Raw genomic sequence first — 18,781 nt, forward strand, 5'->3', positions numbered from 1 at the left:
TCTTTCTTGATTTGCATTCCAATTTTCACATAAGAAAATGTACCTATACAATTCAGTTGTTACATTGTCATTTTGATATTTGTGGTCACATTGCATGCAGACTTGTATATGTCTTAAGCAGCCTTTAGTTGCACTAAATACACACTATAGGTTTCAAAAATGCCCATATTGACTTACTAACGAAATAAAGGAGAAAATTCAAGATAAATGACTAAGTTTAACAAGTTTTGAATACACAAATAGGATGGAAGATTACATAAATATAGGGAAGTTAGGGATTTGGTTGAATAAGAACTTATGAAATCCCAAAGGGCTTATGAGAATCAACTAGCTTATAATGTTGAAACAGTCAGCAAGTATTTTTTAAGGGTGTTAAATATAAGTTAATATATTAAATAGGGATTGGACTCTTAAATAATGCTGATGAGGACTGTGAGATGGTAGTTTTTTTAAATATTTTCTATTTCTGAAAAAGAAGGTGTTAAGAAAGTTTCTAGGGGAAATTTTGGGATTGACCTGAATTATCTTGATATTAGTCTCTTGGTGGAAAACAAAAAGGATGAGAAATTAAAAACAGATAAAAAAAAATGGGACCAGAAAATGTTTTCACCATGGTTTTAAAGGAGTCAGATGAGATGCATGGGCCTCATTTTTTTATAGATCAATAGAGGATTGATCAATTGCTAATACAGTATTCCCCTGTTGAAAGATCCTCCTGGCCAGATGCAGTTACACTGTTTACTATCTCTTGATGATCACCCTGAGAATGCAACCACCTTTCAGTTTTATGAATGAAACAACCGTTTGTTGCACATGAGTACCTGCATGGCAAAATTTCACGAACATGAGCAAGACACTTGCCTGTCAATTTTGTTGTCCATTGTCCCAATTAAATACTGCTGTTTGTTGCATGTGAGTATCCACATGGCAAAATTTCTCGCGTATGTGCATGGCACTTGCCTGTCAGTCTCATTGTCAAATGTCCTGTTGAATACTGCTGTTTGCCATGTCTAAAAGACATAAGATTTTGATCCTGGAAAAGAGAGTATCAGTGCTGAAGAAGGGAAATCTTGCCATGCAGTAGCAATTGAGGTCAGAGTTCGGAAGATGCAAATCTAGAATATAGTGAAGGAAATAAAAGAACTTTTGATGAAGTGGGGGGAGTACTCACACAGAAAATACAGTAAGCCTAGAACAGCATGCTGTGAAGACCTAGATAAGATCATCTGGAAGTATTTCACTATAGCCATAGCAGAAAACATCCCTATCAGTGGCAGGATGATTCAAGAGAGAGCACTGATGTATGCAGAAACTCTTGGTCATTTTGGCTCTTCTGGTTCTAATAGATGGCTGGACAGGTGGCACAATTTTTACAATGTGCACATTTCTACCCTGTGTGGAGAAGCATCTAATGTAGTCCTGGCTGTTGTAGGTGATTGTACTAGCTACAGGTTTGAAGATGCATTTAATACAGATGAGACTGGTCTCTTCTATAGAGATTTACCCTCATGCTCAATGGTGGTTAACATATTGACTGCTGACTACGAGTATAATCGATTTGTTGCTGGGTGTACCGGATTTTGCCACTACGAGTATACTCACAGAAAAAATTATGCTATTGAATAGTAAACAGCATAATGCTGGTGTCCCAGATAAAGCAATAAATGATCTGCTGACAGTTTGGGGAACATAAATCTATGTAATAATCATGATGAAATATGTATTGTATCATTATTTGTGCTCTTGAAATTCACTAAGGTGCACTATATATCTCCAGAAAGCTCACTTCAACACAACTAAGACTAAAGAAGACATGGTTACAACATGAAAATAAATTATTATAACTTAAATAGGGTTATTCCACATGATCCATGGCATTGTTTGATGTGGTCTGAATCAATAAGCAATTGATAGTCAATAAACATTTTCAAAAAATGATTTTATTCTTTCAATGCTTCATGAACTAATAAGTTCTCCCATTATAACCAAATGACAAAAAAAATAATATCCAGTAAATGATTACAAATGTCTGTCTTCTTATCTGTCCATTATTGAGGCATATGGTATTGATTGAAGCACATTTTTATACAGAGGGCTGGTTTTTCAGGGCAGAAATCACACGTAGCCAGCTTTCTCGTCTCCTCCCAGCCTTTGTGAAGACACGACATGGTTTGGTTGGCTTCTTTTTGTCTTCTGTGGGTGATAAACATATGAGGTAGTGAAACAATTAATCTTTTGGAATTGGAGTTGCATGTCAACCTTGGCCTTGAAGATCCACCATGGTGATTCCTAGCAGATCAATTGTTACCTGTTCAAAAAACTTTAAGAGTTTCATTTGCTGTTCCCTATTTTCATTGCATAGGATGTGGGCATTCAGAATAAATATTTCAATGGTATGAAGGCAATCTTCTTATATCATCAGATAGTTTTTTGTAGAGCTGAGTAATACAACAACATTTGGTCAGATCTGTCTATCCTTGACATGCCATTGTTGTAGTCACAAACGATACTGAGTTTTTCATAATTTTATTATTTCGATTTGCGAAATGAACTGTCTCCAGTCTGTGCATGTTGCTAATTGTGAGCATGTCCCATTTGTCCTTCCATTTACAAACTACCACTGATTGTGACTGCTTCCATTCATGTTCACTCTTCTTCAACTTTTTCCTGATCACCTCCATTGGGTTTTCTTTATGATCAAACCTGAGTGTTCTACATATGTAGGTTGTTTCTGAATATGAGTAAAGATTCATTGCCTTTGATGATAAAATTGAAAGAAACAATTGACAGCTTGTATTTTGATCTTCTGTCTGGTAGACAAGGCTTTGAAAAGTTGGAATACATAGTGAAAGGGTTGTTAGTCCTATCTAATGGCCAAGCCTCAGTAGAGAGAGGTTTTTCTGTGAACAAATAGGTGTGCAAACTAAATTTGAGAAAGAGAGTTGTACTTGATCACATGTCATCAGTTGGAAGTCCTATGAAAGTTGATATGAGTAAAGAATTGATTGTGTCAGTGTCAGAAGCTAGACAAGTACATGATGTATGTAGATGAACAGAAGGTTCAAAAAGAAAAGTTAAAGTAAGGGGAAAAATGAAATGTGGAATGGATGAAATTTGGGGGTTAAAAATAAGGAAAGGAGGCTTGAAACTGATGCAAAACTTAAATATCAGTAGTTGTAATGTTTGATATTTTTATATATATTTATCATTTCTTGTGTTATATGACTGACGAAATAGAATAGCTTATCATATGTCTCTTGACTCGATGTTAAATGATTAACAATTTGAAATAGTTTTTAAAACTGTAATCTGCCTTTTACATGATCTATCTGAAGATGTATAAATGTATTCCAATGGCCAAAAAAAGTCATGAAATTTTGAGCAAATGTCATGGAAAAGGATTTAATGTTAATGGAATATTTTATTTTTCTTATATTATGTTCATAATAAAAATATTAGTGTATGTTTATGTTTATAAACTACATTAATTCATAAAGTTTACTTTATTTTTCAGAAAGCAATCACCAGGTAGATAAAGAAGATGTAAAATGATGATTTTACTACAAATTGTAAAGTAAATCAGTTTCTTTCCAGTGACTTGGTTTTTTGCTGTCTTGAACACAATCAATAACATATACCAGCTGAAGGTTTCTAAATCTGTTCAACAATAACAAAAAAGCTTAACTTACCCATTCTGTGGAATGGTTGTTGGATTATTGAAATTAGATATAGAACTTAAAGAAGACAAATCCATATCTGATGAAACATTTACATCAAATGGTGATACAAAAGTGATTTGTGAAAATAACTCGTTTATTAGCATTTTGGGCCATGGCTGAAGCTACCTTGGCAACAGCTGTTGATCTTGTTGTGGAAAAGAGTGTAGTTACTTCATCTAGCAAACAGCAAGTTATCTTTGCTCAAAGCCCTATAAATAGCAGAGTGACAATAACTGAGACTACCTCATCATCACCAGTAAAACTAACAGAAGGATTTGAAACCAGTGATAAAAATCTTAGTGTTGCAGCATTGAAGAGTCCAAATGTTAAACTTGTGTTTACACAAGCTTCAGGATCAAGCATGCAGCCAATGACAGTTGGAAATGTACACATAGAGCAGTTAGACATCAACCAAGAAAATGTTCAAGTGATCACTAAATGTTTAACGAGCAGTTGTGGATCATCCAACCAAATAGCTGCATTAAATAAAAAGAAAGAAAGTTCAGGAATTCCAACAAAAATTTTGATTCCTTCATCATGTCAAAATCAGCCAATTTCAGCTCATTCTGTACTATTAAGTGGTAATCCTACGAAAATGATTGCCGTCGCCAAATCAAACTCCACTACTATTTCAACTAGACTTCTTCCATCAGCTCAGAAGAATCCAATTAAACAGGTAAGAAGTCAAGGATAAATGATTTTATAAACATGTATATAGAATTAGTAATTTCAAAAGGCCTTTGGTTTAAACCACAAAAGTTCTGTTTTTGAGGATACAGATTCTCCATTTAACAACATAAAGAAATTGCTCATGAGACCTTCTTTTCAAGCTACCATGGATTTGCAAACATAATTTAAAGACCATTTTAACTAAGTGAAATCTTAAAACAAAATAATAGTTTTGGTGGGTTTAAGGATTTTGAAAACTTAGGTTGCCAAATTTGGTTTAGAATGGTATGTGAGTGATCAGCACAACTCAGCTGCTGAATGGATTGCATGACGTATCTTATTATTAAAGCATTCAGAAAAGTAGCCCGCATGAAATAATAATGCTGTTGAATTTTGCAAAACATTATAAACTTTGACATATTATCACATACTATTATTATTTTTCTAGTGTTTAAATTAGTTTTACACTCGGCTAATGACAGTTTAATTATGTTGTAGATAAAGTTTACTTTGAATGCTGTGCTACATCTAATATCAATGTTCAACAATAATAATAAAAAAACTTTCTGTGGAAGTTTAGTGAATTACCAGAATTAGCTATGAAGTGGGATTATTTCAGTCATTTGATTGCAACAGAAAATCTGTGGTTTTAGCTTTTTAGTTAGCCTCTAGCATATTATAAATATGTTTTATGGCTCAAGAAATCACATTGTAGTCAATATACCCACTACAAACAAGACATAAGTTTTAGAAGCTGCCATATATTATTTACTTTTTGATATACGTGTTTTTAATGATCAAATAGTACCATCTTTGTTCTGATTATATGCTGCTATTCTTTAAGTCATTGACCACATATAGGATCTGGCAAGTATTTGGTGTAATTGTATTCATTATTCTTTCAAGAGCATTACCATTTAACTGCAACTGTTTAACTTTTGAATTAGTCTCACTAGATGATTGAAAAATATGTATGTTGAGGATGTGGCCTCTGCAGGGATCATTCCAAGATTTTGATTTTGTTACTTTAAAATTAGACTTAGGTTGTACATGCTTTGTGGCAGGGGGCCATTATTCTGATTTAGCCTTGTTCTGTTAAAAAAAAAAAAATACCGCCATAGCATTTATGCTTTAATATGCTGTTTGTAGATCGTATATTTTCTAAATTGATAGATCAATTTTTCATGTTGATTTTTGGCTAGATATGTTGCCTGATTATTATTTCTTCTGTTTAAGTAGAAAAGACTACATTCATAGATTTTTTTTACATTTTCATGGTTTTATGATTAGCATTCTGTATGATCACCAAAGTTTAATTATTAATTAGTTGCTAATTTATCAGTTCATTTCCATTCACTCAACTAGTACATTTCCTAAAAATTTACTGAGTTTCTTTTCAGTTTAAAGTGCATTTTATATTACTTTCAAAAATTTATGTATTGAAAAAAAAAACATGCTAATTAGCATGAATTAGGACTTAGATTTGAGAAAATTGAACTGGCCTGGCTTTGATGATTCAGTCTCTGTAGCACTAGTTTTACAGAATTTCAGGTGATAATAGATTCACATTAGATCATGTGAAAACCAATAAAAATGTGACTATTCATGGAATGTAACGTATCTAGAAACCTAAATTTCTTATGTTAAAAATACTGAAATATTATTATTGGCAGGAGTAAGGGTTAATGTGAAAAGATATCAATATTGTAATGTATTAAAAGTCACTGGTGGAAATTGATATTAATATTTCTGCATGTTTTAATTTTTAATTATATATCCTAATCATGTGTATTTTTGTTTGTTTTATTATTCCTAACTAAAAACTGTTTGGAGTTTTGGACCTATACTTTTATGTGCCATTTCACTTAATTTTTGGTTGTTAGCTGCAGCTTTATCTTCCAGAAAAGAAATACTGATAAACTATACAATTATAAGAAAACTTAATGAAGTGTTTCATTCTCAGTTAAACTTTTTACCATCTTTCACTTGCAATAAATGACCTGTCACAACTTGGAGTTAATGGTTTTTACTTCACATCTTTACTGCATAATGCTAAATGTCATTTAGTATTCCCAGGAAGCATTTTATCTTTTCGGTACATGCTAAAAAGGTTTCTTTCAAACTAATAAAATGCAATGTATACACCTTAATCTTAAACATTCAGTTAGTGCTTTTATGATGCTTAGGTTTCTCATTGCATGGAAAATTTGATTTTTTTTCTAGTATTTCCTGTTGTTACTGAAACTGTGCATTCATAGGATTAGAAAAGAAAATACATTGTGATTGCTGAAGTTTTGTTAGAAAATTATTGAATCAAGAAGACCTTAGTTTTTAAAGTAAGAAAATTCATGAATTGCCATGAGACTCTGATACCATTTAATTACTGAACACCTATTCATTATCATTACCTGTACTTTGACACAGCATTATTAACATTTCTAGGTGGTGGATGTGCTTTCTCCTTCAAAGAACACAGTGAATGTTGTATCTGTGCCAAGGTCACCACAGAAAATTGCTCCAGCTATAACTGTAGGCAGCAAATCCAAAAGTATTGGTGTTCATGAACCTGCAGCATCTCAGACTGCATCAATCGTTTTATCCAGACAACCTGTGGTGCCACACTCGCCAACAAAAGTCATGCTAAAACCTGTAGTACTGGTATTTGTTAACTTTTATGTATTTGTGAGAGATAGTGATGTATATATTATTCTGAAAATAACATTCACTGCATTTTGTCAAAAGCCAGGTTTTAAAATTTTATATACATTTTTCATGGGTATATGTAATTTCATTACCAGTTTATGGTATTTGCTGAAGCAGAGATAAAACTAAATGTTTATTTCAGGTTTGTGAAGACAAAACTTTTTTATTTTATTTGCTTGTATCTTTTCAGACTACACTTAAATCAGCAACTCAGACCACAGCCTCTCCAACTCAGATTAGATTTGTTGCATCCAATTCATCTTCACAAACAAGTATCCTTGCTAAACAAGCCACACCAACATCAACAGCTTCAGTCCCCTCTTTTCAGTTGACCTCAAATAGATATCCATGTCTGCGACTAGTTGCTACACCAATTTCCCAAAACATGACTGGTAATTTCATATATTAATGCATTAACTCACAAAAAAGTATCCATTATGGTAATTTGTTTTAGTCATTTTTGAGGTAGTAGTCAATTTTCTGGATTTTTTTAATCCATTAAGAATTGATAGAACCACTATACGACTAAAAAAAAAGAATTGAAAATGCACTCTAATGAATGCAATTAATCTCTAGTTCAATGAGACCAGAATATAAATGTGTCAACCCATTTATGTTGTAGCCACTGATGTTTGTCAAAATTGAGGTTATGTGTGTGTTCAGTGATACATATTGTTAATTTGATTTGTTCCTGCTCATCTTAGTTATTAACAGGAACAAAGGACTATATGGCAGGTCATTTTGGATCTCCTTTTAAGCTACCAAGTCAATCAACATTTCAAGCCCTCCACTATCACATCCAAAAGCTTTGATATTTTGACAATAAATAACCACAATGTCTAATGAGTTATGTAAAGCCTATGGAGTTGGTAAACCTTACTTAGCAGTCTTATGCAATAATAATAGTCTGGGTTCTATAAATTTGTTTTTGTTTAATATAGAACTACTATTTTGAACATTATTTGCATAATTTTAACATTGGTAATGCACTTTTTTAAAAGAGTTTTTGGGCTATTTAAAGAAATTGTTCCTTGTTTATCAAAGACTTAAGTGTGAAGAATTAGTTTTATCTTAATTTGAAAACCAATTTTTGGCCAAATTGATAATGGCGATTTTTCACAGATGAGTACATGATGTATGTAAATGAACCGAAGGTTCAAAAAAGAAAACTTAAAGTAAGGGGAAAAAACGAAATGTGGAATGGATGAAATTGAGGGGTTAAAAATAAGAAAAGGAGGCTTGAAACTGATGCAAAACTTAAATATCAGTAGTTGTAATGTTTGATATTTTTATATATATTTATCAGTTCTTGTGTTATATGACTGACGAAATAGAATAGCTTATCATATGTCTCATGACTCAATGTTAAATGATTAACAATTTGAAATAAATTTTTTGAAACTGTAATCTGCCTTTCACATGATCTATCTGAAGATGTATAAATGTATTCCACTTTCCGAGAAAAGTCATGAAATTTTGAATAAATGTCATGGAAAAGAATTTAATGTTAATGGAATATTTTGGTTAAATCCAACAAATGGTCTCGGGGCTGTGTTTTCTATCAGCAAATGTAAAATTATATAGGTAATAGTCATACTAAAAATGTTTTAGAATAGGTGGAATAGCATAAGGTAATATTAAGAGTATAGTTTTGTACTAGTTCATTACTTTCCAAAAATGTTTAATAGGATTATGAAAGTGAAACATTCTATAGAAAATATTTTGGTAAATTAGAATTTTAATGTGGTACTTTAATCGTGGGAATTTGGCAGCATTATAAATGTTTGATTTATGTTGGTGACATAATAGGTCTCAAAGGACTTTTCGATTTTGAAGCATTGAACTGTTTCTTCTCTTTGAACATTAGGAATTTGAGTATGCAAGTTATAAGACTTTTTTTTTTCTTAAAGTGGTCCATTGTAGAACTATTGGAATTATATGAATACTTTAGGGCAATGTCTGGGAGAATTTAAAAGGTATTGATACTTTTACTGACTAATGGTGATGGGTAGTGAAGAAAAATATTGTTCCCATAATGTATTATCGTGTAATTATCATGATTACTGTATTTATCACAATAATTTTGAAGTTGGCAAAAAAACCAAAAGTTGGGATTTGTTAATTTGATCACCTATGCTTTCTGTATTTTTATTTGCAGATTTTATTTTTTTGATTTGGAGAAATAAACAATAACTTTCTATTTGATGATAACTGTTATTACAAATACCAATATATTGATCATTTCAATTGCTGACTACAGACACAATGCTTGTCACATTTAGCTATAATGTATGCCTTCTAAAGTCCACAAAATTGGTAATTTGATATTTATTAAGTCAGAAACAGGATTATACTGTTTGAATATTGCCAAATTCCTTGTTCCAGTTTTTTAATAAGTGTTATGAGAATACATTCAGACTTGTTTTTATTTTCTAGTGAAACCAACTCTTCATCCTTCTGATGAATGTTTTAGACATATTTTGTTTACGTATATTTAATCATAAATTTTATTAGTTCGTAGTTTCGCACCAAGCACACAGTCCACTTCTTCAATCAGATCAACTATGACACTCCTGCCTCAAAATCAGAAAATTGCTTTACAACGTAGTAATGGTCATTCAGGACTCAATCAGGTAAGAAGCTGAACTTTTTATTTGTCAGTAGCTTTAGTTTTATGTAGAAACATACAATTTGTATTCCCACATAGAATTTACACACATTTTATTGCAATGGTTCAATTCAAGGATAAGCCTGGAAATAGTCATTTTGTTTTGTAAGACATGGTTAGGCATGAATGAATTTTAATCATTCTTTTAAACATTAAAAAAAACTTCAGAGTTGAAATTTATTCAATAAAAAAAGTTATGTATTTAATTTTATACATAAAAATTTCTAAAAATCACAAATTTTAATTTTGGATTGATTTTAGTATGCTCTAAACAAAAACATATTTTGAGTTTCCTAGACCCACAGGAAAAAAGTCACAATAGGTCTGAACAGAGTGATAATTTGACCTTGTAACTCGAATACAAGTGTAGTTTTAACAATTTTTTTTGCCCATCACTGTTTCTCAGCCTTGGTTGTCATGGTGTAATGTAATTTCTTATATTCTATCAGTATTATAAACCAGTGTTTTATATAATTTGTTTATTTGATTATTACGTCATATAATATCCAATGGCAACAATCTTCCAAATGAGCTCTTCCTTAGTGACGAGCATACGCTGCACATGTGCATACGTGAATAGCAACTTGAATGACTTCAGTGGTACATTGTTGAATGAGGCTGTCAACATCTGATGCTTTCCATTTAAGCAATTGTATAATCGTGATTCATCCGTTTTTTTCCCATCATTATTTTTATGTCCTGTGGTATTGACTTGAATGTATACTAGTATAAAACATGCTGTATATTTAAGAATGCATGGCTTCTAAAGAATGTGTATAAGGAATGGCTAGTTATGGGTGAACATTGCCAAGAAGCTTGAGCCTTAAAAAGTTTGATGTTGGCAATATGGGCGAGCCCACGGCGATAAGCCATAGGAAGGAGAAAAAAGCATGAGGCTAATGTGCATAAATTGCACTCGTCAACAGCAGCCATTCTGATCATATGCAGTTTGATATCGTCTGAATCTAGGCCAACGCCAGATAGAACATCAACAGTTAGTCCTACTGTTGTGACAAATCAACACTATAGCGTAGTCCAGCAAGTAAGTGAATAATATTCCTAAGTTAAATTTAATATTAAAGAAAATGGGTCAGATTTCATTGACTTAAATGCACAATGCAATTTAATAAAGTTGCATTATTTTCCAATTAGCCTTTGGATGATTCACTTCTTTTCATCTAGGTGTCAGCGCCTTATTATGCATTTTATTCATTACAGGGCAGACTGGATTCATAGGTTTTTATAGAAGATGAGTGGAAAGCTGAGGTTTTGTGGGTCCGGAAGACCATTGTTAGCTAGCACAGTTACAAAAGCTGTTAAAACATAAATGAACTGTTTAAAAAGATGTGCTCAGATAGTAAAATTGCATCCAAGTTCTCTTGTGAAGAGAAAATATGTGCATATGTAGCTTGTTTTGGATTGGACCCGTATATTAAATCAAATTTGTATAAAAACATGGAAAAGCTAGACTTTTGTGCTGTTTTACAAGAAATCCTTAACTATCTCCACACAGGCTTGGTCAATTTGACCGACTATGTGACCTTTTAGTATTCGTATATAGTTTTTATAGATTTGATACTACTAACTATTGACATAGTATGTATATCTTCATGAAATTTGGCAGTCTTTCAGTAAACATTATAAACCTTTCACATTCAAAAAATCATATTCATACTGAAAAAAGATTTGATGTTGAATATATTGATTATTTGTTTTTGAATATTTTGAGTGCATCAGATTTTCATGTTAAAATTAAAAATACTTTTCTTCATCTCAAAATCTCAATTTTCATGTGTAATCTCTAAAACATCCTAAATACATTTCAAATGTTTATTTTCAGTAAAACTTTATATTTTATGTGTTATTTTCTCTACCCTAATTCTATACCAGGTTGGTCAATTTGACTGACCTCGTAGCCACCAAAAAAAAATATAAGAAAACTAAATTACCGTCCTTTTCTTTTTTCTGAACATGTTAATTCAAGAAAATAATATTGTTAAATAATTTTTACCTTAAATCCAATTTGTTGTGATATGAATAAAATTGATAAAAATTTCATTTTAACTTAATCCAGTTCACACCATAACAGTTTGTTAACATAAATATCATGTCAACCACTGCTGCTTCTGCTTTATCTCATTTGATTTGAAGAACCCTGGCATTGGGTGAAAGACCTTGTCAGTACTGAATATAGTAGATAGTGTGGTTGACATATTATTATATACTCATCTTTACATTCACTCAGAAGTTCTCATTAATAATTGCTGTCTATAATCGGTGGTAGTGTACATGATCATTAGTATTAATGGTGAGGAAAAAAAAAATTATGTTTTAGGGTGCAATCTAGTGGGCAAAAGTCACATCCATGGGTGTTATTTCATTTAGTAATGGTTTGTTAGTCCACAGTACAAATGGATCACAGAAATTTTATCAAGCAGTGATTGTGTCAGATGCATAGTTTGCACTATTCTGACATTACCAGCATGAGTGAGGCTACACTATCTAGCTACATCCGTGAAAAGAAGCATACATCTGCTATACAGTGATCCAAGATTGATGAATGGATTGAGATGATAACCATAGATACACAGGACAAATTATCACGTTTAAATTATTTCAGGTGATTTTTAAGTAAACTGAATGTTTTAAGAGGTATACTTGTTTAAAAATGCTACTGCTGTGTCAGACTTAAAACTTTTGGATATGGAAATAGACAGTTAGTTTTAAATGTGTTGTAGAAAAGCCCAGGAATTTTTTTAACTGAAAAGTGTAATAAACTCTGTCATTTCATGTTGGTTTTATTATTTAAACACCTACAATAATTACATGTGTAAATATTTTTAAGACAATTCCATTTGTGCCATACACAAGTCTTTGGTTAAAACTAATGGGTTTTATGGCCAAATATATTTTTAATGGAACTTTACCTAACTGATAAAACAAGTTATTCTGATCTTTATAGATAACTTAAAAAATGTTTATTTAATGAACTATACTTAATACCAGGTTTAGTTTTAGTTTTCATCTAAGTAGTTATTGTACCCTGATCAGAAGTTAATATTATGTTTTGCAGAGATTTTTACACACGTATATCAATCACACCTATCTCAAAATTAGCCAAATACTTAAGTACATCTTACTTTTGCAAAGCATGCAGTGCTTCAAAAGATTCAAGTGTACAGTTTCTTTGAAACCTTGGTAAGCTATGAGGTGTAATTTCCTCTTTGTAGATTTACTTAAATATTCTGAAGTCTTGTATACAAACTAGAAAGTTCACAAGATCTAAAATATGGATTTGCTAGATTTCAGGTACCTCATGAACCTTATTGTAATGCAAGTTATGCATGTTATAAGTTAATATTAATTAAAAGTTATGATATTACACATGCGAAATTGGTTTGGTTTTAAGTGCTATTTCTTGTTTAAGAATAATACCTTATTGAAGTGTTTTTCCCTTCCCCATTACAATTTCACCTGTGAAAATTAGCTTATGTCCAACAATTCTAGAAAAAATATCTGAACAGAATAGCTATTCATGAGTGCATTTATCACTTGCTTTGTTACATACACTAATTGCCTCCATGAAGAAACATTGCTTTTCTGCTGTTTTTTCATCTTTCTTACTTTCTTTTTCTTCCTAAACACTTTTCAGTTGACCTTCATCCCTTCATTTCTGGCGCAATGATTTGAAACTAGGTAGGGTTGTATGTTGGTCCAATATACCCAGTACTATTTTTTTTTTTTTATAAGCTGCTTTAAGGATTTTATGGGTGAATGGTCAAACAACCCAAAAATGTGTATTTTGGGATCATGTCTGGTCATATTTACAGCAATCACGATGAAAATTGGCACGGATATAAATTCTTAAGCAGCCAACACATTGACATAAAAAAAAAAGTTGGATTTGCCCATTTTGAGTCTTTTTATTATTATTATTTTTAGGAGGGGAATGGATCAAAGATCACAAAAAAGCAAAATTTTGTAATTTTTGGTCAATTAGTTTTTATCAGTTTACATGAAATTTGGTACAAAGATATACTTTTCTGCAGGTCACATATATATACATACAAAAATGTGTCATGCCCATTTTTGGTAATTTTAGGAGGGTTTGAAAGGTCATAAAAAGCATAATTTCAGGAGTTTTGGTCCATATCATGGTCATATTTCAACAAATTTGTGTGAGATTTAGTACAAAGATACTAAATCAAACAGAGATATATAGACAATTTGACATTTTTGTCTTTTGCTCAATTTTTCATTGAGGAAAGCACAACTTGAGTTTTTCATGAACTACTCATCCATGTCAACCAACTTGCATAGGATTTGGTACAAAGATACTTTCTTACAGGTTCCAAGCAATGATATAGGCAGTTTTCAATTTTTCTGTGTTTTTTACAATTTTTATGGTTTCGAAATTAACCATATTGGAATTTTGTGTTGGAGACATGTTGCATTCACCTGTAAATATAGGCCTCTATAAAACATTATGCATCTTAAGGCAATTAAGTGTGTGTTTTACACACACTATTTTATTTACCATTTTTTTTACTAGGGTTATTCGTGGATCTGAAAATTGTCATAACTTTCTGAAGATTTTGTGTGTGATGCTAATTTTGGAAGGAAACTGATTATAGCAATACTTATAATGAAACTGGAACTTGTATGCATAACCTTTCAAGTTGCTAACTTCTACCTTTCAAAAAGCTTTAATTTAAAAGCAGTGAGTCCTTACTATGTTCTGTCTGTTCCAAATAGAAATGATGGACTTGGATATTAAGTTGTCAGTTTTGTGAACAGTGATTGTTGTTTTTGTGGCCAGACACAGATAAGCAGCGTGTGTTAGTGAAATTCAGAAACACAAACATGAAACTGTTTGTAATTCAGAATACTGTGATTTAAAAAAGATTAGTTTATGCTTATTTCTTGCAAATTTTTATTCCACAAGAAATTATGAAAAAAATATTGTAGTTAGTGTTTGTAGGTACTTTGTCATTCTCTACAAATGAAATCTTTATTCTTTTCAAACAAAATTTGTTTTTTTATAAATCTAGATTGCTCCAAAACCAGTGGTTGGCTCACAGCAGTTATTGTTTCCTGCATCAGCAGTCACAAAGTTAGCTCAGCTTCAGCCAATCAATCTGACTTCAGCAGCAGTTCAGGGTCAGAGTACTGGCAACACTTTACTGACTGGTGGAAACAGCATATCCAGATATGTTATGATTCCAACCAACTCCCAATACCAGGTTAGAAAGCTCAATACTTCTATTTTTTATTTTTTTACCATTAATGTAATAAAAAGACAATCTGACACTTTTTTATGTTGCAGAGTTTTTGGGGAAATGGTGTATTGTAATTCCTATTATCACAGAGCTCGATTTTAACAGTTGTCCGAGATGAGTAAAAACTTCCTCTGATGACCAACTTAAATCCCTTTGATGTCTGATGGATGTTTAGTGCTCTGGAACAGATCCTTATTCAAAACAGCATTTCAGTCTACTGTACATTTATCCATGCTCACTTTACATGCATAATGTGGATTCCGATCCTTAACCAAAATCATCGGTAAATTCCCTAACTACGAACTCAAAACTTTGAACCCCCACAAAAATATCTTTTGATCCATTTTTTTTTGTTTAAAAAATATTGTACTTTGTTAAAGGGGAAATGCTGATGCAATCCATCAAGAGGGGCTAAACATTTTAGGAAAAGTTTGCTTTTGTAATTGGCAGTAATGCTATTTTTATCACTCAACGTTCTATCATGGACAAGCTGTACCTCTGTCGAGTCAAGGAAATACAGAAGGCCTAGCTATCATGAGAAAAGAGGGAAAATCCACAAAATAAACAGAGCATATTAACAATAACTGCAAACAAAATTTTATGAAAGTTTTGATCAGGAAAAACAGAATAACAATAAATAAAATAAGTCTAGCTTTACCTCTATCCAAGTCAATATAAACTATGAGTATGAACGACAATACATATCAGCGGTGTATGTGTGCAGCACTCGATCATTGTGTATGTATTCAAGTCTAGTCTTACTACAGGCTGTACTTTACTGTACTTGCCGGGCAGGCAAAGCTGGTTAGAATGCAAATATTGAACATGATTGACCAAGATCACTGTTCTGTTTAAAAGTTTTACAGGTCTTTGACTCTTTGTTTCCTTAAAATACTATGTAACGTTAGCACGGTTTGGGCTTATTTTTTTCCAGTGTAACAAAACTTCCCAGGAAATAAGGCATCAAAAATTAGTTCAATTAAGATAATATATTGTCAATTAAACATTAATTGTACTTTTTGGAAATAAATAAGATATAAAAACATCATAATTATTGTAATTGGGTCTTTTTTAGGGTCTTTGTACATCAATATTGTAATAATTGGATCTTTTTTGAGGGTCTATACAGCCTTCTGGACAACCTCTGACACAGGCCAGGTTGTGCTTTTGGCAACCTGGAAATTACCTTAAAATTGAGCCCTGTGTCACATCAACAAAAGTGAAAGTATTAGTCTGTATTTCATTTCTATTACAATTATAAATCAGGGTTTTATGAGAGACTGAATACAAGAATTGAAAATGCTAGCTTTAAGCTTTGAGTTTGCAATGATACGTAAAAGTCAGGACGTTAGTTGTAGAAATAGATAAATAAATTATAAGAACAGTTTTGTAATTTTAGGTCCAACAGAATGGTCAGGTGTTATCTGGAAGTCACCAAACTGCTCGCATGATACTGCCATCAGGTCAAGTACCAACTCTACTCCCTGCAACTACTCTTGTAGGGAGCAGTACACCATCTGGCTGCCAACCAACATTTATCCCAGTGTCTTGCACACCAAGTACTAGAATTAGTTACAATTCAGTGCCACCCCAGTCTACATTACCACCTCGAACACCAGGATGGAATCAACAGCCAACTGCTGGGTAAGTATATAAATGATTTTAAGCTAAAAATATAAAATATTTTCTATTTGCAAATTTTAATAAAACCAGTTTTTTTAATTACATAGATGTGATGTTCATTGAATTGAATTTATTACCATAATAAAGTCGTAAGACAGCGGAGAAACAGAAATTAAACAAATTTGAAATAGAAATTTTCATAAGAAAGATTTTTCTCCTGAAAAAGATCTAAAAAAAATCGACACAAAATGATTTGTGAAATTAAGAAATGAAATATAGATTTTACAAAGTAATAAAAAATTAAATAGTGAAGAATAGCTCTGCAAAAGTTGCAATATAAGGGCTAGCTTTTTTTGGAAGGGATAGAGATCCTGCTGGGGTGAAAAACCACACATCTGGGACTTGTTTTGTAGTTTCTTTTCAGCTTTTTCTTTTCGTTCTTCATAATGTTTTTTGTTGAATTAAATCTATGTAAAAAGTACAGGTATATTGTTCTGTAACAAGACATCAGGTAAGTGTGGTTAGTTTTGGTGAGTACTGTTATGACAAATTATTAGATCAGACAAATCCCTTTTTGTTGTTGTTGTTGTTGAATATATGAAAAAAGTTTAGCATATGTAAATAACACATAATTGAAATATCATATTATTTATTGAAAACACAGTGAAAATAAATTTAAAAAAAAATTATTTCAACCAAAAATGTTGTTGACAGAAGATATATCTTGGCAAATGTAATGGTTGTGCTATTTTGAAAGGTAGGTCACTGATAAATATTTGTTTTCAATGACTTGTGAGTGGTAGTGGTAACAATTAAATTCTAACAACCTAAAATTTTATTAGTGTTTATTTGTGTGTTAACTGAAATCATAGGCATGTTTCATCAAAAAACTATATTAAAGACTTGCATGCTGAAAAAAAGCTATTAACCACATACTTTATTTTTTAATTCACTATTCTCTGTTTTTTTCCTTCATTTTACTGTGTCACAGTTCAAATTATCTATATTGTTTATGGTCATTCCTGAGAAATTCAGTGGGCTTATGTTTCCATCTGCTCTCTTTCTTGGTTGGGATTGGAGATGGGCAGTTAGTGTAAAATGATTAATAAATTAATATAGCATTCCTTAAATCAAATTACCTACAAACAAAAGAAAAGATTGGTGCTGGGTATTGTCAGGCAGTTGCCTTCTCTCTTGTCAACAGTTCAACAACCTTAGAAAAACAAAAGTTGGTGGCAGGTGCTGCCACAGTTGCTTTCCTTCTAACCAGCAGTTCAACAACAAAAACAAACACAATAAAGGTTGGCAGAGGATACTGCAGCTAGTTGTCTTCCCTCTAATCAGTAATTTAACAACAAAAACTAAAAGAAAATGGTTAGTGGCAGGTTCTGCCAGCCAGTGGACTTCCCTCATAACCAGGTGGTTAGGGCATTTTACTCACAATCTGAGGGTTGTGGGTTCAAATCCCCGTTCCAATATGCTCACCCTTTTAGCTGTAAGGTGTTATAATGTGACGATCAATATCACTATTCTTTGTAAAAGAGTAGCCCAAGAGTTGGTGGTGGGTGGTGATGACTACCTGCCTTCCCTCTCGCCTTACACTGCTAAATTAGGGATGGCTAGCACAGATAGACCTCATGTAGCTTTGCAAGAAATTCAAAACAAATTAAACTCTCTGGACAGCAGTTTAAAATAAGTGACATTGTTTTCTATAAGAAAGAAAGGACATGTAAGTTTGGTTGGAATAACCGAAAACACTAGTTTCAATTAATTTAATCATAATTTTGAATCATCAGTTAGTTTGTGATATTAACCAACATAATTGCTGCTCATGGGTAATGAATTAAATTGCCTAGCTCTACTTGGGATGTAATTAAAACAAGAAAGACGCTTGTGATATCCAAGATACATTGAAGACAGAGTTAGTGTTAGTGGTTATTTCTACAAAAGAATAATGTAGCACATTATGCTAGTGATATGTAAAACATCCCCGTCCCACCAAACATGCTCGCCCCTTCAGCCCTGGGGGCATTGTAATGTGACGGTCAATCCCACTATTCTTTGGTAAAAGAGTAGCCCGAGAGTTGGGGGTGGGTGGTGATGACTAGCTGCTTTAGGGA

The 18,781-nt window shown here is 32.2% G+C and overlaps 1 protein-coding gene across 1 annotated transcript in view; it reads left to right on the forward strand.

Annotated features, from left to right (window-relative positions):
* The window catches only part of LOC106462681 (protein lin-54 homolog), a 49,486-nt gene that overhangs the window by 6,063 nt on the left and 24,642 nt on the right, over positions 1-18,781 (forward strand). The window contains exons 2-7 of the mRNA XM_022390008.1: positions 3,515-4,395; positions 6,831-7,046; positions 7,282-7,483; positions 9,606-9,724; positions 14,811-15,002; positions 16,438-16,682. Of these exons, the coding sequence (XP_022245716.1) occupies positions 3,832-4,395; positions 6,831-7,046; positions 7,282-7,483; positions 9,606-9,724; positions 14,811-15,002; positions 16,438-16,682 (1,538 nt within the window). The 5' untranslated portion in view covers positions 3,515-3,831. The remainder of the gene's footprint in view (positions 1-3,514; positions 4,396-6,830; positions 7,047-7,281; positions 7,484-9,605; positions 9,725-14,810; positions 15,003-16,437; positions 16,683-18,781) is intronic.

This window comes from Limulus polyphemus, unplaced genomic scaffold (genome assembly GCF_000517525.1).
Source record: "Limulus polyphemus unplaced genomic scaffold, Limulus_polyphemus-2.1.2 Scaffold1224, whole genome shotgun sequence".
Lineage (NCBI taxonomy): Eukaryota > Metazoa > Arthropoda > Merostomata > Xiphosura > Limulidae > Limulus > Limulus polyphemus.